Source organism: Jaculus jaculus, chromosome 15 (genome assembly GCF_020740685.1).
Source record: "Jaculus jaculus isolate mJacJac1 chromosome 15, mJacJac1.mat.Y.cur, whole genome shotgun sequence".
NCBI classification, from domain to species: Eukaryota; Metazoa; Chordata; class Mammalia; order Rodentia; family Dipodidae; genus Jaculus; species Jaculus jaculus.
In genome coordinates, this window is record NC_059116.1 from 67,766,362 (window position 1) to 67,793,510 (window position 27,149).

The 27,149-nt window shown below is 47.0% G+C and overlaps 1 protein-coding gene across 3 annotated transcripts in view; it reads right to left on the reverse strand.

The window, feature by feature from the left end:
• Camk1d (calcium/calmodulin dependent protein kinase ID) overlaps nucleotides 1-27,149 on the reverse strand; it is a 490,150-nt gene that overhangs the window by 285,554 nt on the left and 177,447 nt on the right. For all 3 annotated transcript variants that reach the window (XM_004662370.2, XM_045134686.1, XM_012949634.2), the window contains exon 2: nucleotides 22,109-22,240. In XM_004662370.2, coding sequence (XP_004662427.1) covers nucleotides 22,109-22,240 — 132 coding nt within the window. The remainder of the gene's footprint in view (nucleotides 1-22,108; nucleotides 22,241-27,149) is intronic.

Here is a 27,149-nt window from a genome sequence, read left to right on the forward strand (position 1 = left end):
CGCCCCCTTGTGCATCTGGCTAACGTGGGTCCTGGGGAATCAAGCCTCGAACCAGGGTCCTTAGGCTTCACAGGCAAGTGCTTAACCGCTAAGCCATCTCTCCAGCCCCTCCTTCACCCTGTTTTTGAGGAAGTGTCTCTCACTGGCCTGGAGCACACCAAGTGAGCTAGACTGGCTGACAAAGGGCGCAGGGATCCACCTCTCTCCCCAGCACTGGGAGTACAGAAGGTACCATCATGTCTGTCTGGTTTTTTTTTCCTTACGAGCAGAGAGAGGGGGATGGAGGGAGAAAAAGAGAGAGAAGATAGAGAGAAAACGAGCGAGAATGAATGAAAGAGTGTGCAAGGGCCTCCTGCCACAGCAAACACACTCCAGATGCATGCGCCCTGGGTTTAACTGGCTTTATGTGGGTATTGGAGAATCAAACCTGGGCCACCAGTCTTTGCCGGCAAGTGGCTGTAACTGCTGAGCTGTCTCCCCAGGACCACGTCTTTTGTCTTCAATGTGGGTTCTGAGGGTCAAGTCTGAGGCCTCATGCTCCTGAGGCAAGTACTTTACAACTGAGATTTCTAGGCAGCGCCTGCCCTCTGCATTCTAAAACTGAGTACTCCGGGTCCCAATCTAAGAATAACCAATAAGAACATAGGAAAGTCTGAGCTAATTGTGGTAGGGATTTTTTTTTTTTTAATGTGGCATTAGGGATGGAATCCAGAGCTCGTCCTAGCTAGGAATGCATTTGACCACTAAGTTTTGCTCCCAGCTCCTCGCCTGGAATTTAATTACTGCATCACATCAAATTTTTTTGTTCATATTTTATGCTATTTTCCATCTTTGGAATGCCTACAAATTTACTACTCTCAAAAACATGTTTGGGGGCTGGAGAGATGGCTTAGCGGTTAAGCGCTTGCCTGTGAAGCCTCAGGACCCCGGTTCGAGGCTCGGTTCCCCAGGTCCCACATTAGCCAGATGCACAAGGGGGCACACGCGTCTGGAGTTCGTTTGCAGTAGCTGGAGGCCCTGGCGTGCCCATTCTCTCTCTCTCCCTCTATCTGTCTTTCTCTCTGTGTCTGTCGCTCTCAAATAAATAAATTAAAAAAAAAAACATGTTTGGTAGGATACCCATGTTTATGTTTCCAAATTTTTGACAATTCTATGCACGCAGAAAATAAAGTTTGGGAGGAATTGTTTTTGTTGGATATAGGGCTTTGCTTTGTAGCCTAGGCTGGCCTTGAGACTCTCAGTCCTCTTTGCCTATGTCCCCTAGTGCTGGGATTATAGGCACGTGCCATCAGTGCCCTGGCAGAAATGAACACGTTTTATTTTTGCAGGGAATAGGGATGCATGTTGTCTTCCTCAATCTTCCCTCCTGTGAAACTGATATAATTCAATTTACCAAGCCCACACCATGCACCTGCTGTGTACTGAGGACTTTGCCAGGCCCAAGAAACATATGTGAACCTCGGGTTGGTCATCCCTCCCCTCAGAGAGCTTCAAACCTGGTGGGGAAGAAAGCCAAGTGGGCAGGCATGTCACTCTCTGGGGTGGGAGGGTGTCACAAGGGAGAGAGGGGAGCGCCACACGCTGCCGGCGCACATGGCAAGGACAGCTGGGCCAGGCTGGGGCTCAGCAGGAGCGGTTGTCCATCGGCACTCCTCCTGGGCAGACAGGAACTAAACCCCTGGAGGATTTGGTTAAACCAGACGTGCATGCCATGGCTCTGGAGCAGCGCCCAGCAGACACTGATGCTGCTGGACAGTGCACCAAATCCCCACACTGACCCAGGAGCAGTGGGGAGCAACAGAATCTCAGGCAGAAGAAAGGGTGAGAAGCCAGCTTGGGGGAGTGGAGGCACCGTGACACTGGTGACCTGCACGGTCCTCATGAATCTCAGAGAGGAAGATGAAGAGGAGGATGAAAAGGAAGACTCGACGTGACCTGAGCAGACACCAACAGCACTGGAAGTGCAATGTAGCCTTCCGTCACGGCGCACCCAGCTGCTATAATTAAATACTATCTGCTGGGAGGTTTATAATGAACAAAAGTATATTTCCCACTGGTCTTGACACTCTGCAGCCCAGGGTCACGGTACCAAAAGAGTCAGCATATATATTAGGCCTGCTTTCTGTTTCCTAGCTGGTCCCTTCTAGCCATGTCCTCACATAACACAAGCAGCTAAGTGGCTCTCCGGGGTCTCTTATGGGATCCTCAGTGCCATTTAGCAGATGGAGGCCTCACGACCTCATCACTTCCCAAGGCCCTACCTCATAACACCACCATCTTGGGGATGAGGATAGCCACGCATGAATATGGGGGTGCAAAGATCAACCCACAGTGCCTTTCTAAGTACATTTGAGAGCTCTCCACTTCCATGTAATTAGAAGACAGATCCAAATTATTCAGAGTTGGAGCTATCAAGCATTTTTAAAGAGAGTTATTTCAGGTACTTTTAGCCTCTTGAACCTCTGGCTTCCCTGGTGGCTGCCACATCTGCTTAGGTGATCAGGTAATTACCGGTACTTACTAATTTCAAGAACTGAAATGCTTCCCTTTCCTAGGTAGGTTTTCTAATACTTTCATAAGTATTTTTCATTCTATCATAAGCTCACCATGCAATTGTAGAGAAAAAAAATGACATTTAGCTTGATTTAAATCCTGAGTAAATATTATCAAGATTCTTAATCATCTCCCCTCCAAGTTCTGACTCAGCTGATCTTGCCTAGCTCCTGCGCTTGGACAAGATCAGGTGCTTTCCAATGGGACTGCTGTAGACAAGATCCTCTACAACCCACACACACGTCTTCATTCCAAAACATACTATGAAAGCTAGATGTGGTGGTGTGTGTCCGTAACCCCAGCATTTAGGAAGGAGACTAAGCAGAAAGATCCTGAAAACCAAACCAGCCTGGAATGCACAGTAAGAATGCTCACATACATACACCCCCCCCAATAAAAAGGGAAAAAGGTATCATGCAAAATAAAAACAGTATCTCAGCAGGGACAGGGGAGCATCCTGCTCCAATACTGAGATTTACGTGTAACAACCTGGGTTCAGGAAGCCCATGAGGCCTCCAAAATGATGCAAGCCACTGCCAAAGCATCTGGTTACCCACCAAAACTAGATTGTCGAAATGCTATTCTTTTTTAAAAAGTGCTATTATAGAGTCACAAGACTTGAGAAATCAAATGGGAATAGAGACGGAGAAATCTCCCTGCTAAGTAGCTGCCACAGTGTTTTAAAGTGCTATAGTGGTTGTGGGGGAAGGGGGCCCATCTTGCAAGGTATAAAATCAACCAGTTATACAAGATGTGCCTATGAGTGCAATCGTGGCACCTAAGTTATAGGGGTGACCAACTACTCTATGACTGGGTATGAGACCTGCTCGGTGGTACAAAATTCATGACTGGCACTGAGAACTGAGGCAAAAGCCTGTGGCTCGAAAGGTGACAGACCCTGGATGGAAGCTTCCACTGTTCCCTGGCGCAATGGAGACATTATGCTCAATTGAGATGTATATGTTTGTGCCTTTTCATTAATGCTTTTCTCACTTTGGGTTAGAGAAGCTTCATTTTACAGATGGCAGAAGATGCCTGGGATGCCCAAGACCCATCAAGAAGATGAGAAGAAAGCTGGGCATGGTGGCGCATGCCTTTACTTCCAGCACTTGGGAGGCAGAGGTAGGAGGATCACCGTGAGTTCGAGGCCACCCTGAGACTCCATAGTGAATTCCAGGTCAGCCTGGGCTACAGTAAGACCCTACCTTGAAAAAATAAATAAATAAAAGATGAGAAGAAGAGAATGCCCAGTACTTAGCGCTGGACAAGGTAACCCAGCAGGACTCAAGAAACACTGCAGAAGTGGTGGGAAGGATTTGAGCGCTGCTCTCATTGATAGTCAGAGTAGCTTCTCTATGAGGAGATTCAAAATCCATCAGACCTAAAAATTAAGAGTCTGGTGAGGACTCAACAGCACATGAGATAGCTGCCATGCCCTCCAAGGCTCCGAGGATATTGGGGAAGAGTGAGTGGAAAGAGTGTAAGAGCTGTAGGGTGGGAAGGAGGACTTGGGGGCATGGTCCTCCCAACATGAACCAACTGGTACATTCATGACCCCTCAGTGGTTGCTGGTACCCCCACAAGACTCACACTATCATAATGATATAACATACTAATATAATATTAATACAATATGTATAATAATAATAAAGACTCACACTAATAACGAGCCCATTAACATTTTGATACAGAGAACAGAGGAAGAGAAAAGGAAGGAGGCAATGAAGGATAGGAAGGACATTCTGGAAAGAGAAGGGTTCTCCGTGGAGTGGGGGCAGGGAAGAGGAGACAAGAGAGGCTGACGGGAAGTGAATGCTGTCAAATTACACTATGTTCATATAGTAAAGGAAGAGGTAGAACAAGTGTGAAGGAAGATGAGAGACTTTGCAGGGTGCACGTGACAACAATGCTGTTTTGCAAGTCAGCATTAAGTCGAAACAATCAGAGGCTTGCTGAGCTCTCTGAAGGCTGCCCGCCTGGTGCTGAATCTCTGCTGAGATCCGAGCCAACTTAGCAATGTGCCCGAGGCTGACAGCCACCTTGAGAACGGACCAACAGGCGCCCCTCCATGCACCTCTTTCTCTGGTAGGAGGAAAACAGGGTCAGGGAAGTTTGAAAGGCTTCACCTACCAGGCATTGAACAAGTGTTAAATTGTTAGGAGCCTTCCTTGGGTCTTGTAGCTCTGGCCTGATAGGCTTCTGTCCCGCCATTTTAGGGGGCATCTCGCCCCAAGAGATGGCTCCAGAAACTCAGCTACAAGTCTGTGAACCAGTGAAGAAGCTCTCATCTGTGAGGCTACATTTCAAAGCTCTCTAGTGGATGCCTAAAGCATAATACTAACCCTGTTCAGACCTCTGATAAAATTCATAAATCAGGCACCATAAGAGATCAACAGCTAACAAACTCTAACAGCTACTATAATATGCCACAATAAATAAAATAAATAAAAGACCAAAGCATGCATAAAAATGCCATGACGAGGGCTGGAGAGGTGGCTTTGCAGTTAAGCGCTTGCTTGTGAAGCCTAAGGATCCTGGTTCAAGGCTCAATTCCCCAGGACCCACATAAGTCAGACACACAAGGTGGTGCATGTATCTGGAGTTTGTTTGCAGTGGCTGAAGGCCCTGGCACACCCATTCTCTCTCTCTCTCTCTCTCTCTCTCTCTCTCTCTCTCTCTCTCTCTCTCCATATATATATATACATATACATATACATATACATATATGTATGTATACACACACATATATATACATATATATATATACTATATATGTGTATATATATATATATATACATATATATATATGTATATGCCTCTTTCTCTGTCTGTTGCTCTCAAATAAATAAACAAAAGGTTTTTTTTAAATTCCATAATGAAACTAATTATCTTGTATATTATTTTAACTTTTTTAAAAGATGGGGAAACATTTAAATGGCACATTGATGTTATCTTCTTCAAAATAATTCTGGTTTATGCAAGCAAAAAACAGAGTTTAATGCTGGAAAGGAAACTCAATGTACACACTAAGGGAACTCTCACATACACAGAAGACAGAGGTCTGAATTATATATTCTGGAAACGCCCATTGCCATCTGCACCTGTGGCTCTGCAGCACTATTGTGAAAATGTTCAGGCAAGTCTTCGGAACTGCTTCCATTCAGAAGTCTGCACCTGCTGACTGGCACTGTGGTCCCTATAGAGAGAACACTACTTCTTCTAGATTACTTCTAGAAAAGGAATATCATCTGTCTGAATGTTATACTGACTGACTATTAGTAATTATGGATGTAATAGTTTAATGATTTTTTTCAAAAACTAATTACCTGCTTGAGCTAAAGCACTTGTGTCTGCATAATGAAACTTTATCACTTAAAATTATTATTTTAGAAAGAAAAGACTACAGGCCAGACTTCTCCAAGAGGTCAGGCCAGAGAGAAGTTTACTCATGAATACTGCTCATGGGTCAAACTTAGCTTTCCAGCCAGTGTCCATCGTTAGCTACAGGGTTTTAAGAAGTCAGGCAGAGGACACATGGCAAACAGGTAATAGGTGCACAGGTAGGGAGGAAGAAAACAGAAGCCACACTGTGCCCCCAAACATGCCAATCAAATTCCTGACCACTTTATTGACATCTCTGAGTAAACACTTAACAAAAGCATGCCGCCCTGAATCCGAGGCCACAGAGGCCAATCCGCCTTGAGAACACCGCGGTGTAGCTCCGTGGCACAAGCCCGGCTTGCCTAAGACCACAGTGGCAAGAAGATCTCTGAAATGGCCCTTTGAACAGTTAAACAGAAAGCTACAAAAAATGCTTGCCTCCCAAGTTTGTGCGTGGTGTGTGTGTGTGTGTGTGTGTGTGTGTGTGTGTGTGTTATGCACACATGTGTGTGCACATGCATGTGTATGTGAATAGCCATGTGTAGGAGACCAGAGGATAACTTCAGGAGTCATTCTCAGCAATGCTGTCTATCTCTCTCTTTTTTTAATATTTTGTTTTTTTTTTATTTATTTATTTGAAAGTGATTAAAGAGAAAGAAGCAGATAGAGAGAGAGAGAATGGGCACGCCAGGGCCTCCAGCCACTGCAAACGAATTCCAGATGCATGCGCCCCCTTGTGCATCTGGATAACGTGGGTCCTGGGGAATCAAGCCTCAAACCAGGATCATTAGGCTTCACAGGCAAGTGCTTAACCGCTAAGCCAGCTCTCCAGCCACGTCCATCTCTTTTTGAGACAGGGCCTCTCCTTGGCCAAAAGTTCACCAATGAGGTTAATGGGGCTGGCTAGACAGCGAGCCCCAGTCTCGCCCTCCCCAGGGCTATGGTTACGGGGATCACAGCAGCGCATCACAACACCCTTTACTTTTACATAGGTCCTTGCGATCAAGCTCCCGTCCTCGTGTTTGTGAGGCAAGCATTTTACTAACTAAAGTACTTCCCTAGCTCTTGTCTCCCAAGTGTTTTGTTTGTTTGTTTATTTCTTGATATTGTGTTTGTGAGACAATGTCATGCTATATAGATCAAGGCTGACCTCGACCTCATTGTATTGATGAAGCTAGCCTTGAATTTGGAAAGATCCTCCTAACTCTGTCTTCCAAGTGTAGGAATTATGGGCATGTGCCAACATTCTGGCTTGCCTCTTAGTTTTTAAGGTAGTATAAGATTTACCTGATAGTGTAATTCAACTCCAAGATTCAATGTTCTGCGTTAACTTTGTATGTCTCTGCCCATTAGGGTGAGCCTCCCAATTGCTAATCGTGTGGCTTTATCCAAAGGTATCAGGCATTCATGGCTGGGGAATCAGACATCAATCCTGGAAATGCAATCTAAACTCAACCCAGAAATACACTTTGTTGTTTGTTGTTGTTGTTTTGGTTACTGATCCATTTACTCAGAATAGCTGAGGCTTGAACAAAAAGTTGTTCCTCCAGGTTACTTTTTATACCTACCTAGAAAAATACAATATTCATATGTGAAAGTTGGTCACGATGGAAAGTTCCTTGACTTCTTGAGCAGGCTAGCTTAATCCCCAGAACCATACAATTATCCTAGATGATTCAGTTGCCACTCGTTCCTTATCCCGCCCTGGCCTGCTCGGTGTGGTCACTCAGCATGACTCAGTGTCCCCCAAAATACTCTGCTATCCCTGAGGGCACATGAGGAGGTAGCTGTTTCTCTGTTTCTAAAACATTCCAGAAAGGCATGGAGAGAGCCAAGGAATCAGCAACAGAAAAGTAGGACTTCACATCCAGTAATATTTTCCTTGCCATATCTCCCAGATGATCCTATAATCTGTGGCTAGCTTCTTCGTACAGAACTTCATAAAACTGATGATAGCAGAAAAAAGACCAGTGGACCCCCCCAGTCCCCCCCACACACACACACACCAGGAATGGTAGGAAGCGTCCTACTGTATAATCTAACACAAGCACTGGGCTGACCTTGGATCTCCTTTCTAGTGAGTAACAGATGACTTGGAGGCGGCCTGATGTAGAAACCAGAGCCGCCCGAGCCACCCACACACCACCACGTCACTCCTAAGGAGGAGAAGCCAGAAAGGAGCACATCTAATTGAAATTGCCAGGGGAACTGCTGAAACCAGATTCAACATCCCACCTTGGAATCCCTCCAAGCTACCAGGGTAAGGTTCTTCAGGCCTTGTCAGAATGCCAAGTGCCTTTTAAAGAGGACAGGGTCATCCTCTTGCATTCTTCCGCACAATGCTCCACAAGAGGTGGTGTGCTTATGTGGAAACGTCTGATTAGGAGGCCAGAAACCACTCATGAGGTTCCCTGTGTCTCTGAGTTTTCTCTGTGCCCTGAGACCAACCACTTCACCTCTCTGGGCCTGATCTTTTATCTGAAATCAGGAGAACTGAACCAAGATCTCTGAGCTCTTTTTCTAGCAGTAATGCTCTGTGCCTCCCATTAAGATGAGGAGTTTTTCCATAGGAGCTTTTCAGTAAGAAAAATAGTAAAAGTGGTGTGTTCACAACTCTGTAACCACGGCGCACATCACCGCAGTGCCCCTTCCACTAGCTGGGGCAGCCCCCTTGTCGCTGATGCCACGTCCCACTGGCTTTGGAACATCCCTGTTCCCCCAAAGGGGCCCTGTGCAGGGCAATACCTGGGTGACAGAACTTCTGGGAAGATACCTTTTGCCTGTCCACACAGTCTAGCTAGATGCCGTCTCTAGAGGAAAAACCACATACACAGGAGGCCTTTGCAGAGCCCATCTTATATACCAGGCACTGCTCTTAGGACATGGCATGCATTTCATCTTAAATATCTACAGTCGGGGCTGGGCCTGTAGTTTAGTAGTAGAGTGCCATCTAGCACAGGTAAGGGCCTGGGTTTGATCCCCAGCACCACAAAAACAAAACAAACAAGACACGATAAAAATACTATGCTGTCTATGAGTGGCACATACTATAATCATCGCACTTCCTCACAAGAGACGCCCAGAGTTCAAGTCCCTTGCCCAAGGGCAGACCACTTCTAAACAGTGTTGTCGGTCATGGGACACAAACTTACACAGGGGGGCTCCCAGAGCTTCCCCAGGATGACATCTTACATCTCTATCAGCTGACAAGCTGTGGTAAGAGATTTATCATCACATCATTCATGAACACCGGCTCCAGGTAGCAGACCTTTTCCCTATAGGGTAATATGGAAACGCATGCTACGCTGAATGGTCACACTGGAAAGAGACAGAGGGTCTGAGATGACTTTATGTTCGGCGAGTGATGTTAAGGCCAAGTTCCTCATTGGTCAAATGTGCACAGTAACATCCATTTCATTGACTTATTGTATAGACTGAATAAAACAGTCCTCAACTAATTTCTAAATCAAAACAAAGGGGGGATATGTGCCCTTAACATCACAGGAGATAGGTTACTTGTTGCTCACCATTTTAACACATTAGGTTGGGACAAGAACTTGTATCCTGACTTGAACATTTTCAGCCCTAAATTAATTACTGAATTTTTATTACTTATGATTTCTTATGACTGAGAATCATAAGACTTCAGTTTCCATTATGTTACTGCAAGATTGTTCTAGAATCCAGGAAGACGGGGGGGGGGGGGGTTCTGACAGGTGAGAGCGGGTCTACAGGGAACGGTGCTCGCTTCTCTCCCAGGTTCCTTTGCTCACAGAATTGAGCACTTGGTACCTCAAATTCTCTTTCCTTAAAATGGATAAAGTAATTTCTGCTCCTCACAGAAACATTATGAGCTTATGAATATAATGACATTGGGAATACTTATTTGCCTTAATACTTAACACTTGAAAATGCTAAAATGTTTTTCTTTGCTTCATATTTACCTTTATGTACAAGCAGAGAAAGAGAGACAGAGAGGGGAAAAAATGAGCACGTCAGGGCCTCTTGCCACTGCAAATGAACTCTAGATGCATGCTCCACTTTGTGCTTCTGGCTTGATATGGGGCCATCAGGCTTTTCAAACAAGATCCTTTAATCACTGAGCCCTAAATTTAAAAAAATTTTTTAAATTTATTTGAGAGACAAGGTGGGGCAGATATAGAGAGAATGGGCATGCCAGGACCTCCAGCCACTGCAAATGAACTCCTGATGCATGCACCACTTTGTGCATCTGGCTTATGTGGGTACTGGGGAATTAAACCCCAGCTTTGCCAGAAAGTGCCTTAACTGCCAAGCCATCTCTCCAGCCCTAAAATGTTTTCTTTATATGCCTTATCTTCCTCAGGTACCCAAGATAGCAGGATTTTTATAGCCTATGGGTACACTGATGAAATGAAGCTTTATTCTTCAATAGAAATATATAAGAAAAATAAAGTTTATTTAAAATGTATGTCACATACATAAAGTATATTTTCATGTGTATCTACGTATATATAGAGAGAGATTTAGCACATCAGTTCTATTTCAACAAAAAACAATAGCCCAGATAGCATCCCATAGCGATCACAATGCATCTGGTTTATTTATTTTTTGCATCTGTTTAATATCCTTGCACGTGTTTATACTATCACCTGTCTGTATTATACAGCCATTACTCTTTTCTAAATATTTACCAAAGAAAAATACAAGTGTCTTAAAATGGTTAATAAATACCATGCAACTATTATTTTAGAAAAAGTTCCTTCAATTGTATAGTTTTCTGTCTCTGACTAAAGCCTCTGATCCTAACTTTGAGCTCTGTGGGAGAGTTTACCACACAGCTTTAAACCGAGGAACAGCTATCTAAACCACCAATGATAAGCCTGGGTTTCAAGAATGCAAAATGAAATAAAATGTATTAATCAGATGATATGTAATCGAAAATAATGAGTCATATGTATACGTCACTAAAATAATTTAACTACCCACACAAATAATGTCAAAGCCTTGTAGAGGACAGAGACATGACCTAAAACTAGACAGGAAGCTGACAGCAAACCATCGATATAAAATTTATTCTGTGTCATATGTTTGTAATCCTCAAGTCCTCAGGACTCTGTGCTTAGCCCTCTGTGTAGGGTGATTCTCTAGTGAAACATATCCTGATATTTTTTTAATTTATTTATTCAAGAGTGACAGGGGGAGGAAGAGGCAGAGAGAGAGACAGAGAGAGAATGGGTGCGCTAGGGCCTCCAGCCACTGCAAAGGAACTCCAGATGCGTGCGCCCCCTTGTGCATCTAGCTAACGTGGGTCCTGGGGAATCAAGCCTCAAACCGGGATCCTTAGGCTTGACAGGCAAGCGCTTAACCGCTAAGCCATCTGTCCAGCCCCTATTCTGACAGTTTTTAAGGAATGTTGGGATGCAAGACAGACATGCACACATACACACATATTTTTCTTGGAATCACTGAAATGACACGTGTAAAAATCACTACTTAAGTAAGCTTACAGAAGAAGGGAGAAAATATTTTCCAAGATATACTACGAGAGGAATTTCACCACTTAGTCCACACAAGAGAGAACTCAGCAGGAAATTAAGCACATGTGGCCAGGAAGCTTGTAGAGGGGAATGGGCACGCCAGCAAGCGGCGATGCTTCACACGGTGTGCTGAGACACACTGCTGCGTCCCCACTTGCCACACCCACCGAGAGACACACGCAGGAGGAAAGGCGGCACGGCAGCCAGGCTCCACTTGAGTTGGCTCTGCTGCTGTAGGAGAATCAGCTCCTGACTCCTCTTCCAGAACGCCGCGTGTTGATCAGCAGACTTGCCATCCACTGAGTCCGTTTGTTGCATCTCAAGTATAAATCTGACTGAGCCCAGGGATACCCGGAGAGCTGGCCAGGCAGTACTTCGGTGTGTCTACGATGGTGTTTCTGGAAGATCACCCTCACTGGGCATCACTCAATCCTTTGACGGCCAACCCAAAACAAAGAAGCAGGCCTGGGGCGTGGGCACCCTTAGTTCTCGGGCCTTCAGCCTCAGCCTGGGACTTAAATCGTGGCTTGCTTGGCTCTGAGATCTTTGGGTGTGGACTGAATTACCCTGTTGGTTTTCTGGAGTCCTAAGCTTCTAGAGAGCAGGTGAAACTTCTCATAATTGGCCTTCATAATCGCATGAGCTAACCCCTCCTAATCTCTCCCTGTAAATGTCTATCCACTTGGTTCCCTGGTGTTGCAGTCTGGTTTGCTTTGTTGGCAGAAATCAGCTAAGAGCAGCTTGTGGGAAAACAAGGTTTATTTTGGCTTACAGGTTCTAGGGGAAGCTCCATGATGGCAGGGGAAAACAATGGCATGAGCAGAGGGTGGACATCACCACCTGGCCAACATCAGGTGGACAATAGCAACAGGACAGTGTGCTAAACATTGGCAAGGGGACACTGGCTATAATACCCATAAGCCCGCCCCCAACAATGGCACTGCCTCCAGGAAGCATTAATTTCCAAATCTCCATCAGCTGGGAATCTAGCATTCAGAATGCCTAAATTTATGGGGGATGCCTGAATCAAACCACCACACCAGGACTACTGTCACCAAAGCCAGAGAAAACTACCCCTGAACTCTGCTCCCCAGTCACCACTCAGGCCTGGCATTCCAGCCTCCTAATCTCACAGGGACCGCCCTCACCTCCTGTCTTGCCTCTGGTTCGCAGCTAGATTTGGGAAATTCAGTCTCAGATAACACACACACCCCAAGTCACAGTCACAAAGACCTTGGTGCCACATAATCTCAGAGGAAAGGACGCCTTTGATGAGGACACCTAAGGGGGCCTGTTGAGAGAGGTGCAAGGGACAGGGAAGCAGGACCAGGGGACAGAGACAGTCATACACTCTTCCCTAAAGAAAGGATCCACGTGCAACATGGGGTAGAAGGTTGAAAACTAGAGAACACAGAGTTGGCTGTTGACAAAAGAATTCAGATCCTTTGAATGAAGACAGAAAGGCTGAGTATTAGACATTTCAACGCTCCTTCACACCGGGCTAACGGAGAAAGAACAGGAGAAAGGAATGGCTAGCTGGTCCACATGGGCCTCACACAGTGCAAAGGAAATGGAAGTCACAGGTAGAAGGACATGCTCGTGAGGTAAGACAACCCACTCTGAGACTCCCTCGACTCTCCCCGTCTTGTGGTAAGGTGCACAGCCAGTTCTATTTTCCTGTCACTTAAGGGGTTCTTCAGGCAATGTCCCTGTCATTGATAGGGTAACAATTTGAGGAAGTGGGTATGGGGTTTCCTGGCCAAGCCTGATGACCGAGCTCAGATCTCCGCACCCATGTAAAGCTGGACCTGCAGCCGAAGCACCTGTGATCTCAGCGTACGGGCGTGAGAAGACATGCGCACAGGAGAGCTCAGAGACTTGCAGACCAGCTAAGCTGCAACAAGAGACCTGCCTGAAAACAAGCTGGGAGGGGAGGACCCGCTCTCAAGGTTATTCTCTGACCTCCACATATGTGCCGTGGCACATGGATGCCCACATTTACACAAATATACACCTCCCCCCCCTCTCTCTCTCTCTCTCACACACACACACACACACACACACACAGGTCATGTGTAAAGCCCTACTATGTTCAAAAAGAAATATGTCTCAAATAAAAACATTTTTGTTGGTTTTGGTTTTTTGGAGGTAGGGTCTCACTCTAGCCCAGGCTGACCTGTGTAGTCTCAAGATGGCCTCGAACTCATGAAGATCCTCATGAGTGCTGGAATTAAAGGCATGGGCCACCATACCCAGCTGGAATTAGTGCTTTCATTATTTTCTGTGGACAGAAGCCCATGAAAAAGGCCACCTAGAAGCACAGAACTGTGTCCTCTTGGCTAAACAGCTGCACTGGCATCAGACCAATTTCCTTTCTTCTCATTACCATGCCCAGGTAGTGTGAAATAAGCAATGACTATCACATCATGGTCAAAACCAAGGCTAAGTTTGTCATTGTGGGTGGTTTGATTCAGGTGTCCCCCATAAACTTGGGTGTTCTGAATGCTCGGTTCCCAGCTGATGGAGATTTGGGAATTAACACCTCCTGGAGGCAGTATGTTGTTGGGGCAGGCTTGTTGGTAATACAGCCAATTTCCCCTTGCCAGTGTTTGGCACAGCCTCCCATTACTGTTGTCCACCTGATGTTGGTGAGGAGGTGATGTCCACCCTCTGCTCATGCCATCATTTTCCCTGCCATCATGGAGCTCCCCCTGGAGCCTGTAAGTCAAAATAAACCCTTTTCTCCCACCAGCTGCTCTGGTCAAGTGTTTCTGGCAGCAATTCGAAGCAGACTGCAACAGTCATCTACCTTTCAGGAGGAAGTTCTGCAGAGCTCTCAACACCAGAAAGAACAGAAGGGAAAATATACTAGACAAGACACAATTCTGCATCGGGGTCTCTGGCATGTCCAGGAAGAACACAGTTCCCTCTTCCTTGGGATTTGACACCTCCACAGAACCTGGCTTTGGCATGACCAGTTTTGGGAAGTGTGAAGATTCCAGCACATCTGTGTTCATTCAGGAGATAGACAGACAAACATATATTGGATATCAAAACTTGTCAAAATTCTGACTTCAGGTTTGGGGAGAGAATTCAGTTGGTAAAGTGCTTGCCACATACTCTGATTCCCAGAAGGCATGTAAAGAGAAAGAAAAAAAAAAAAGACATGTAAAAAGAAAAAGGAAAACAAAGTATGGTGGGGTGTACTTCTAATCCCAGCACTGGGAAGCTGCTGGAGACATGTAGACCCATGGGGCGCACTAGCTAGCCAGTCTAGTCTGTTTGGAAAGTCCCAAGCCACTGACAGACATTGTTTCAAAAAAGAGAAATGGCAACTGAAAAACAACACTAAAGATTGTCCTCCAGTCTACAAATGCACACATATGCACATGCATGCATACCTGCATACCCATCTGCACCTACACACATGATCATGCACACACATATATGCAAAATATCACACACACAAAAAGAAAACAATAACCACCATTGAAGAGCTCACCACATTCCTCATGAATTGCATGAATATTTTTGAAATCAAGGGAACTTTCAACAAGGGTTTTCCAGCACAGCCCAGGGTTCTAAGATCATGAGATATATGCCTGGCTTTCTGCTGGCGACCTTGCAGCATTATTTTCCCAACTTCCTGTCTGCATCCTCCATTGGCAAGCCACCTCCCCAGAGACATGTGAATATCCCCTTTGGTTAATTTCCTGTGTCAACTTGATGGGATTTAGAATCACCATGAAAGCACATTTCTGGTCATGTCTGTGAGGGATTTTTCTAGATTAGATTAGGTGAGGTGGGAGGACCCACTGTCAACTATGGATGGTGCTGTCCCAAGAGCTGGGTTCCTGGGCTATATATAATAAAAAAGATACCAGAGTATTCATGCTCCATCTCACTCTACTTCCGCCCTGCTGATGTGATGATGCCGGCTGTCTGCTCCTGCAATGCTTGCCCTGCCATGGTAGACTTCCCCTTAAAACTACAGGCTGAAAACAGAACCTTCCTTTTTTTAATTTTATTTTTCTTTGCGAGCAGGAGAGAGAGGGGAAGAGAATGGGAGCACCAGGGCCTCCAACCACTGCAAACGAACTCCAGACGTGTGTGCCCCCTTGTGCATCTGGCTAACGTGGGTCCTGGGGAATTGAACTGAGGTCCTTTGACTTAGCAGGCAAATGCCTTAACCACTAAGCCATTTCTCCAGCCTAAAACCTTCCTTTCTGTAAGCTACTTCTGGTCAGGTTTTTGTCTTAACAATAGAGAAAGTAACTGATCAGAAACTCTTTTTTTTTTTTTTAATTAGAGAGAGAGAGAGAAAGAGAGAGAGAGAATGGGCACACCAGGGCCTTCAGCTACTGCAAATGAACTCCAGACACATGTGCCCCCTTGTGCATCTGGCTTACGTGGGACCTGGAGAATTGAACTGGGGTACTTAGGCTTCACAGGCAAACACCTTAACTGCTACGCCATCTCTCCAGCCCCAGAAACTCTTCTAAACAGACCAGCCAGGGCCATGGAATGATGCATTGAAGTCTAAGAAATTCAAGGGTCAGCTTTACCAAAGCCTGGTCATTTGCAGTCACCAGAAAAGTGGTTTTATTCACCCCAGTCCATGAACTTGGACGGATGTGTCTGTTTCTCCACTGCTCACAATGAGCTGGCACTTGACCTTGACAGTGATCTCAGTGGATGAGCAGGGCCAGCCTCCCATCGGAACATAGCCATGGCAGTGGGAGCAAGCCAGTGTTAGCGTGCCTACCCTCTCTGCAGCTACTTCATAGCAAAGCAGCACCTTCTTGGTGCTACACAGTCGCTGCTTAAGTCCTGTTAAGTCTGCACTGTCTGGCCCGGGGGAGCCTAAGCCTCTAGCCAGGCCCCTGGAGGGCTGCCTGCCCATGGCTGGGCCAGCTCACTCTCCCTTCACCTCACCCAGTGCACTTCCTGCCAGTCACCTTGTCACAGGCCACAGTGGCTTCAGTGGCTCCAGACCAGCCTCCTGGGTTTTGGCATCTGCTGTCTTTGGCAACCATGAGCCCCTTCCAGTACAGGTGCTTCGCGTCACACTGTGGTGATATGACCAACCTCTTCATTCGTGTCTTCAGGTGACGAGGGACCGCTGTGGCCGCCTCCGCTCCTCACACCAGCTCCCAAGAGCCACGTCTTTGCTTTTGACCCAGCCAGTGGCTTTAACCTGCTTCGCACTGCTGGGGTGATGGACGCACACCAACTTACTACTCATGTGTGAAATCCAGCTTTTCCAAGGGGAAAGCACCGGGGTTTTCTTCCCAAATAAAGCGCTCACCTACAGGAAACATGGAGTAGTGTGCACTTCTGCGTGTGTCCACATCTGTAGGCATCTGCCCGCACTCTTGGACAAAATAAAGAACGGTTTCACGTTCTGGAAATGAAGGCCAAGGGCAGGGATTGAGAGCAAGGATTCTCCAAGCTGAATTGGTTTTCCATTAGAATCACTGGGTGGGAGTCGCAAAGAGGTGCTTTTGTAATTTTCCAATACTCACCACAGCCTTCAGATGACTCAGTTGGATCAGAATGGACACCAGTGTATTATATTTAAATTTTCTTTCTTTTTTTGGCATGTGTGGGGGATGGGATCTCATGCATATGTTTGCATGTGTATCTGGAGCATAGAGGTCAATATCAGGTGGTGTTTTCTTAATCACTCTCCACCATATTCTTTAAGACAGGGTCTCTCACCAAACTTAGAACTCACTGAGCTGGCTGGACTGGCTAGCCAGCAGGTCCTGGGGAATCTGCTTGTCTCTACCACGTCAGGGCTAAGATTGCACGAGGCTCCACACTTGGCAGTTTACGTGGGTACTGGGAACCTGAACTCAGGTCTGCCTGCTGGGGCGGCGAGCAGTTTCCTAAGTGAGCCACCTCCCCAGCCCAGCAGCATGTTCTTCAAAGCTTCCCCAGTCACCTCAATGTGCAGCCAGAGATGAGAGCCAGTGATTCAGAGAGAGCCCCGGGGCCCATCGGCTGATCCTCACTAATGTTCCAACACACGATGATAATGTGAGTCCAAGCAGCTGCTGCCCAGGACCCCTCCCTGAAGAACACAGGAGCCATGCTGCGTCGAGATAGTCTCTCTTTAGTCAGCCTGAACCTTGGTTCCTCAACTCCTAGGCAAAGTGCTGGCTCTGGATCAGTCTGTTTGGCTCCACCCACCACCCTTTCTTTTCCATCTTTGCTATTCCCCTCATTGCCATGCAGGTTGTCTATGCACTGGCCTTCCTGCTCCTGCCAAAGGGCTTTCTGGGGTGCTTTGAGAGCAGATTTGAGCAGTTGATGCTCTCTAAGTAGATAACACCACAGAAACCATAAAGTTAGGCCAGCCAAGGTGTGTAACATTGATGACGTCATATTCCATGCTGCACGAAACACTCCACCCATGGGATGGTAGCTCACCACTGTGTGTGCAGCACCTCGTGAGGAAGCACGGAGCTGCAGGCTACTGAACACCAAAGCCAGGCCAGCAGCTCTCTCTGCTGCATAGCAACAGCCTACCACGACACTCATCGGGGTTCTCCCCTCCCCCCGCCACCCCGGGCTTGGTTTCATATCTACTTATCAAGTTGAAAATTCATTTTGGAACTATTTTCAGAGCAAGTACAAAGGCATCCACCAGGATATATTAGCTGCATTACTTATACCCAGTGAAATAAACAAATCTCTCACCCTGCAATAAACTCAGCATGTAGGAGGACAAGCAGCCTCTCCCGTGGGCCTGCTGGGATGAAAAACAGCTCGCAAATAGACGAATGATCAGGAGAGATGGATGATCTATCTGGTAAACCATCCAGAACGACTTGTTAAAGTGACCAAAGATGTACTTTAATATTTGTTTCATAACATTTTATTACCTAGCAAAGCCCCTCTCACAGTCACGTTCTAGCCGCTTGAGCGTCTCTAGATTAACTCTACCATGCTCAGGTCAAAAGCAGTCACTTGTTCTGGTTGCTCGTCGACTGCTAGTCTCAGCTAATGAGCTCATTATTCAGCCAGTAGCTCACATCACAAGCTTTAGTGTTGTCCTGAAATCCTATCTCTCCCTCAACATCTCCCTGCCTCTTCCAAATCTTTTTTTTTTTAATTTTTTATTTATTTATTTATTTGAGAGCGACAGACACAGAGAGAAAGACAGGTAGAGGGAGAGAGAGAGAATGGGCGCGCCAGGGCTTCCAGCCTCTGCAAACGAACTCCAGACGCGTGCGCCCCCTTGTGCATCTGGCTAACGTGGGACCTGGGGAACCGAGCCTCGAACTGGGGTCCTTAGGCTTCACAGGCAAGCGCTTAACCGCTAAGCCATCTCTCCAGCCCCTCTTCCAAATCTTTACATCTTACCAACAGCCCATGATCACATCCTCAAATCAGCTTTTTTTTTTCCCTATCCCAGACCTATAGCCCTAACTTGTTGCTTCTTCATTTCTCTACCTGACTCAGCCAACGACTTCCCAAGTATTTCCCCATTATGTATGGAATCTTTCCTCCCTTCTAAGCTCTGCCTCGGTGCATGTCATAAAAAGTCAGCAAGACATTGCTTTTTTCATGAAAACGCAATGACGCCTAGTCTTTACAAGATGAAAGTCAAGGTCCATAGCAGAGGGTTCAGGGTCCTCAACTTGAACTCTTTGCCCCTGTCAGAGCAGCACACCAGCCTGCCTTCCATCTCCTACCTTCTTTTTCCACTTGGCCTCCTCCTCTTTCTCGTCTCTCTATTCTGCCTCTTTTTCTTTTTGGAAGTGTGGAGGATCGAATCCAAGGCCATGGACTTGCTCAGCCAGAACTCTACCACTGAGCTGCACCCTCAGCTTCCATTTCCTCACTTCTCTTTGGTGTGTTCCTTCTCCTGTGAATGTCCTTCTGCCTTTCTATCCTGGCAAAAGCAGCTCTGGATATGGATGCCCCGCCTCATGCAACTGGTTCTCAACCTGTCCCTTGGACCCCTGCACATGCTTACATGAGATCATCTACAACTTTACTACATGTGAACCCTTAGATGGAAGAAATGCATCTTAAACTCTGCATAGTAGGGCTGCTTCCTGATGCATGCTAGAAATTTGATAAATACTCATTAAATGAATAGACACCACCTTGACAGCATTCTGAGATTGGTTCCAAACTTCTTTCAGCTGCTTATGATGCAGACTGAATCTTACTCTGCTCGTAAAGTATTTGCAGAAAACTAAAATACTAATAAATCACCATGTATCCTCTGAGAAATCATTTCTTTGTTCTTTACTCCTGAGAGAAGAGTCATGCTCTGAGGCCTTCCAACAACTAATAGTGAGAAATTATCAAAACAAGTTATTTCAAATCCCCAGATCGCTCCAGTTTTAAATACCCCGTCCCTGGATATGATTACCAGTGAGGCACGGGGCAGAGACACTAATTACACCAGAACATCTGCAGAATAAATCATGACTGGTTTCCAGCACCCATACCCATGCCTGTGCCCTGTGCCCTTGTGGATGGAAACTAACCCTAATGATAGAAACTTGATTTTCTCAGTTATTTTACTTCTAAGTCCCAAGGGGAATCACATAAAAATCAAGGCGCCACCTTCTACTCAGCAGCAGACAACCTCTGGGCCCAAAGTAGAACCATTGGAAAGCCCGGAGCCTGTCCAGAATTCCACCTAAAATGTCAATGTCTGCCACACATCTGTGACTTCATGTCACCAGTGAGAAACTTCTCCTCCGAGCACTGATTTCATATTGGAAAATGGGCCATTTAAATCAATGTTTCATTAACATAGTGTTTTCCTGCTTGATGCTAATGTTCTTAATTTGTTTTCCCAGACGCTCTTTCATAGAATCATTTCCTGCAGTCCTCCTCAGGACAGCTTGAAACTCTTTGGATTTCTCACAGACAATCCAGCAAACCTAGAAACCAACCTAACAACCACACAAATAAGTAAGAACCCACGTACTGAAAAAACTACCGAGACCCATTCGCTCTGCGACGCAGATCACAGAGGCAATGGGCTCTCTCCCTTCAAGTCACATGGAAGCCAGAACCATTTGCCCATCACGACCACCTCAGCTGTGCTGGGTTTAGACAGACGTTGGAAGCAATGCATTGTTCTGTGCCCATCTGTTGGCCCAGGAAGAGAGCAGTGAGACATGATTTGGGCAGGAAGAGAGCAGACTCACGTGTGGCCTTTTGCTGTGTGACTCCAGAGGGCTCTTCCCATGCTGCCTTATGTGTAGTGGGTTTCTTGCTACATGCTGGTTCTAAACCCCCAAGGTTTCAAGGATATTCTGAACACTTTTTCTTAACAGCAACTTGAAAACCACCATAGCACACTGGTCAGATACATGCCAAACATGCAACAGCAAGTTCCATGTAAATGCCTGCCCTTCCAAACCTCGTGAGGTATGGCAGAATGACGTGAGGCTAATGACGTGGGAAGTAGGACTAGGCACAATCCTAAAAGATGACTCTTGGGGTGGATCAGGGATCAGGCAGGTCAGAATGGGTTTGTAGAACGGTGCATGACATTAATTGGCAGCGATGAGATTTCAATGGGTTTCTGTTACACAAGGAGAGGAAAAAACAAAAGTCAAAGATGAGGGGAAGTACTTTACCAGCAAGCTATTCAGAACCTCTATGGGTGCCCCATGCCATGGCGAGGGAAGAGAAGGGGATAGAAACACCACCCAGTGTAGACGGAGCCCTGGTGGGTTCAGGCTGTGCCACCATGAGCTACCTCATGAGACTCGGGACATGGGCCGCAATGACAAAGACCATGATGACAACACTCTAATACTCGTAGCAGTGGTGGTGACCAAAGCTGCTGGATGGCTGTCTTTGTGAAGAACTTCACACACACACACACACACACCGGGCAAATGCCCCGTGTATTCTCAGAGCACCACGCAAGGAGGCAGCGTGTGAGCTCCACTTCCCGGGGGAAAGTCGGTGCTCGGGAATAGGCCTGCTGTTCCTCAGCTGTTCTGAATGACAGGGTCTCAGTTCAAAATAATCTGCCTACAGCTGTGCTCTCTTCAAATACGTATCTCCAATGGCTACTGTAACAATGTTGGGCAATATTAGAGGTATGCAAAAAAGTACGTTCAGGGCTGGAGAGATGGCTTAGCAGTTTAAGCGCTTGCCTGTGAAGCCTGAGGACCCTGGTTCGAGGCTCAGTTCCCCAGGACTCACGTTAGCCAGATGCACAAGGGAGCGCATGCGTCTGGAAGCGTTTGCAGTGGCTGGAGGCCCTGGCGCGCCCATTCTCTCTCTCTGCCTCTTTCTCTGTCTGTTGCTCGCAAATAAATAAATAATTTTTTTTTTTAAAAAGTACATTCAGGTCAGGTGTGTTGGTGCACACCTTTAATTCCCAGAACTCGGGAGGCTAAGGCAGGAGGATTGCCATAGTTCCAGGCCAGCTTGAGAACATGTAGTGAATTCCTGGTCAGCCTGAGCTAGAGTGAGACACTACCTTGACAAATAAACAACAACAACAAAACAGTATTGAAGGCACTGTGAATGCCAATTAAGACTTTCAGAGCAGCTTGCTTTCTTTAGGCCAGTGGCTTCTGGGACCCTGGGAAGCCAGCCTCGCGGGCAGATGGTGGCAGAACACGGCATGACAGGAGGAGGGCGTCGGGCCCCGCACTTACTTTCTCAGGACCGCGATCTCATTCTCTATGCTGCTCTCTTTGCCCTTCAGCGCCTTCTTAGGGATGCACTTCACGGCGAAGAGTTTCCCAGTTGCTTTCTCTTCAGCTAAAACCACTTCAGAAAAGGCCCCGCTGTGAACAAAGGAGCAAAAGAAGGCTTAGAGTCAGGACTTCGGGCTTCATGACAGCCACCAAATTCCAGGAGCATCACAACGAGCGTGCGCAGGACTGCCAGTGTGTGTCCCGCGTGGCTCCTTCCCAAATGTTCTTATGCAAGGCGGGCACAGGGACGAGCGTGCCTATATGCAAGGGGATGGTGAACATGAGCATGGACCATCAGACCACAGGAGACTGGCGTGAGTTGGCAAGCTCGCAGAGCCACCTGTCACTGTGTTCCACATTGTGGTACAGTCCCTTTGGAGGGAACAGAAAACCCTCCAGGAAGAGGTTCCCACTGCAGAGAAAGATGGGGTCTGCTAGCATGCACCTTCCCCCTCATGGCCACACAGGCTGGACAGTCACACATACTAACACTCCCCAATTCCTCAGAGACACGTGCACCCAGGAAGGTCCCAGAGTGCCTTGCAAACACTGAATTAACTCCCACAGATAGGTACGGATGTAATTACTGTGTGAGCTGGTGCAACACGTGGTATTGGCCCTGGGGTTAATTAATTGGTAGGGGTAGGCAAGTTTTCATTAAGCAGCTTATTTCCACTTCAACCCAAATAAACAAACAAGGACCAGGCAGTGGGAAAGAACTGCCTGCTTGCAAATATAAACTTAAGTATTCAACAGTAGAGAAACACACTGAAACAAGAATGTGTGAGGCCAGGGCTGGAGAGAGTGCTTAGCGGTTAAGGTGCTTGCCAGAGAAGCCTGAGGACCTAAGTTCGACTCCCCAGAACCCGTGTAAGCCAGGTACACATAGTGGCACATGAGTCTGGAGTTTCTTTGCAGTGGCTAGGGGTCCTGGCATATTCTCTCTCTCTCTCTCTCTGTCTCTGTCTCTGTCTCTCTCTCTCTCTCTCTCTCTCTCTCTCTCTGTGTGTGTGTGTGTGTGTGTGTGTATGCACTCAGGCTGGAGCAGAACTAACATCTTATGGAGCCAGGCTCCTTCAATGACCCTAGGCTTCACAACTCAGGTCTGAGTGCATAGGATGAAAAAGCACCATGATGCTCTGAGTCTTTCTCTTACTCCAGTCTTTCAGGAAGACCTCTGAATTTCCTCAGAGAAACTAAACAGAGCATCCATTCAAATCTCTCATGTGGGCAGAAACCACAAAGGACCCAAAGAAGTCTCCAACACCAAGTCTCACAGACCATATTCTTTGACCACCAGCAAAGAGATGTCTGAGGATTGGCAGGTCCAAAGGTGACAGGAATTCATGTCTACTTGGTACAATTGAAAATGAGTGTTAGGAGCAGTGTTCCTACTAAACATAAGTTTTCAAGAGAGCTATCCTTTCACCTTCACAGTCTGAATCTAGTTATTCAAACCTGAAGAACCACATGGAACCACATGGAAAATTCCAGAACATGGATCTTCTGTCCGAATCTATAAAGCATTAGAAAGCATAAATCTCTTCTCAAAAGACTCTCTGAAGACTCTAGAACACCCATTAGAGATAAATTTACCTACAAACCTATAACAGTTATCACAGAGTAACGTATGGGATCAGCCCCAGTGATACATTGTCACTGTTAGTGGGGCTAGCCCCAGAAAACCGGTTCAAAACCACCATTGGCACTGAGTGCCAGTGGCCTATGCTTCCACTGTCACTCTAAAGCCAGAAACAGACGAGGCTGATTCGCCTCACAGAGGGTATGAGCTGGAAGAAAATCAGAGCACCAGACGCCTCAGCAACCTTCCTCTAGAAAGTGGTGCAGAGGCTGCGTTCAAGAAGGAAAATTAGCGGCCAAAGCGAGACAGGAGATAATTGGTGATTCGGCACCAGGGACGCTACTCGTTCAGTTTCAGTTGCCACTTGAGGCCCTAATGCTGCTGACATCACAGTGGTTTTTTCCTTACTACGAGAGAGTTGCTAAGTCCATTTTCCAGAGGCCCTGAAGCCCCTTGGCAGCAGCAACCACCTTCTGGGTCAAGAGCTGCGATCAAGCTTCACCCAGCAGGTGCCCCCTGCTGTGAGTGCAACCCCCCCCCCCCCCGCTCTTTTCTTTTTCTTTTTTCTTTTTCTTAGAGGGAAAGAGTTAGACAGAGAGAGAGAGACAGAGAGAGAATGGGCATGCCAGGGTCTCAGCCAGTGCAATAGAACACCAGATGCTTGCGCCACCTAGTGGGCATGTGCAACCTTGCGCTAGCCTCACCTGTTGGCATCTGGCTTACTTGGGATCTGGAGTGTCCAACATGGGTCCTTGAGCTTCGCAGGCAAGCACCTTAACTGCGAATCCATCTCTCCAGCTCCCCCACCCCTGCTCTTTTCTTTCCACTAGGGAATCCACACAGACAGCGGCACACTACGGCCTATGCAGAGGAAGCACTCCATTAAAGGGGATGCTCAGGTGGAAGTGTCAGGCACCCACCAGGGAAAAGCGCCTTTTTGCTCTATGCGGCATCTTCTCCCTGGAAGAAAGGTTGAAACGCAAGGCTGGAGCTTGAATCTGAAGATTGGGAAGGAGAGGAAGAGGGGAAAGTGGTACCAGGGTATCAAGGCTTTCTCTACCGTTGTTCCCAGCTGTGAGCAGGGTGGACTATCCAGGACTCCACAGGGAGCAGGGCCATGGAGCACACGTGGGAAAAGGGCTCCCCAAGATAAGAGGCCAGGCTCAGCAAAGGTGTCTATAGAAAGACACAGGCACACTCAGGGCAGATGAGGAAGCCCCCCAGCAACAGCCCGCGGGGTCAAGTCGCAAAGGCAAAGCCACAGTCCCAATCTCTCAGAATCAAAGTCAGCCCGCATTTCCACTTGTAGGTAGATACTCAAAAGAAGAACAAGAACAAGGCCTTGAAGAGAGGGTTTTTGTTTTGTTCTATTTTTTTTTTTCCATGCTAGTAGTGGCATTAAGTGATAGATTAATGATAAACAAAAATGAGCTTTAAGAATGACTATTATTCACACCTCTAAAGAAAATAACTTGTGGTACAATACTGATGAACTTTAGAGACTTGATGCCAGGTCAAAGAAACCAGTCGCAAACAGACAAGCCCTGTGTGATTCTACTTCTGTGAGGTGAGGTCCCTAAAGTAGTCATAGGGACGGAAAGTAGACCAGTGGGGGGGGGGGGGGCAGGAGGGCGGGGAAAGAGAGTGACAGTTTAATGGGACAGAGTTTGCAGTCAGGGAAGATGAAAGGCCCTGGGGCCAGATGGTATGATGGCTGCAGAACAATATGGATGTAGTTAAGGCCCTTGAATTGTGTACCTCGAGTGGTTAAAGAAATAAAGTTTATGGTGTGCCTGTTTTACCACGATAAGCAAATAAAAATAGAAAGGCTGCCGCCTCCACTCAATGGCATTGCTTGAGATGGAGAGGCAGAGGCAGGTAATAAACCTTCTCACTAGCTTCTTCCCCCCCAGAGAAGAAAGGAATCGTGGGAACAAGTGCAGGGCAGCAGGTGGCGCGTGACACCTGAGAGCTCTGAAGAGCTCTGCCAAATATGAACGGGTCCCGTCCTTACAGCAGCCCCACCTAAGAACAGGTCGGGTGAGAAGTCGCTGTCACCTTATGATAGAGACCAGGGTGTCACGATCAGAGTTCAGTTACAGAGGCAGGAAGATGGCAGGAAACCAACCATGTTTCCCAACCCCTCTGAGGGTTTGCTGTGCTGGGCTGCTACGTACCATGCCTAGACTGTCTGAGACCCTAGAACTGAAGGTTAACAACGGCAGAGGGGAGGTCAGACTTTTTCGGGGAGCTACCCTGGCTCCGAAGCATGGAGATCCACTCTCCTTATCATTTACCCAAACAACATGCATACATTTTATCTTTTTTTTTTAATTATTTATTTATTTATTTGAGAGCGACAGACTCAGAGAGAAAGACAGATAGAGGGAGAGAGAGAGAATGGGTGTGCCAGGGCTTCCAGCCTCTGCAAACGAACTCCAGACGCGTGCGCCCCCTAATGCATCTGGCTAACGTGGGACCTGGGGAACCGAGCCTCGAACCGGGGTCCTTTGGCTTCACAGACAAGCGCTTAACCGCTAAGCCATCTCTCCAGCCCTCTTTTTTTTTTAAAAATGCTTTCCAAAGACAAGACTTTCTGGTGGTACAGAATGTAAGATTCGCATAAAGTGTTATTGTTCCCACAATAAACAAAAATCACTTGGAGACACTTCCCCCGTTCAAGAACGCTAATTAAAAACATCAGAAACAAAGCTCATGAATGGTGTGGCCACTTTCAGTGTAATGATACAACTCAGTATGTGTGTTGAGAGCGGGCTGGTGGCTGGGGCAGGAAGGGCCACAGTAAGGAAAATGACCTCAGAGGCAGTAAGCCTTCAGACAGCCCAAGAAACTAAAATCCAAGGAGCAGAAGCAGGGAGCAAGACTGACAGCGTTTTAAAATACAAGCTCAAAGCAGGCTGCACCACATGGGTTCTAGAACACGAGCTGTGGGAACTGCAATCTCCTGCCAGCCACAGTCACACCTGCGCCTGCAGACAGCCACCGGATGGGCAGGCCCGAGCCCTCCTCAGCTGGAAACTGACTGCTTTCTCCTCCGGCCAGCTCATGAGATAGAGGCCGGGCGCCCTGGGCCCCGGGGATTTTGCAAGACTGCTGAACTCAAGGGCAGCTTCCCACTGCTGGTGCTACAGACAGCAGTGTGACATGTGACGCCGGCAAGCTCCTTCTCGAAGCTCTCTCCTTCCTGGCTTTATGATGTGGTTTTCCTCTTCCACCTTTGGGTCCATTTCTTGTCTCCATCTGCTGCTGCTCCCTCAGACATCAGTGGGCCTCCACGTTTTATCTGCACAGCCTTCCTGCTCCTCAGCCTCTCTCCAGGGAAGTCAACTGACTCCATAATTTCAACTCCCTCCTGCTCTTTAACACACCCACAGGTGGCCCCTAACCTTGGTCCAT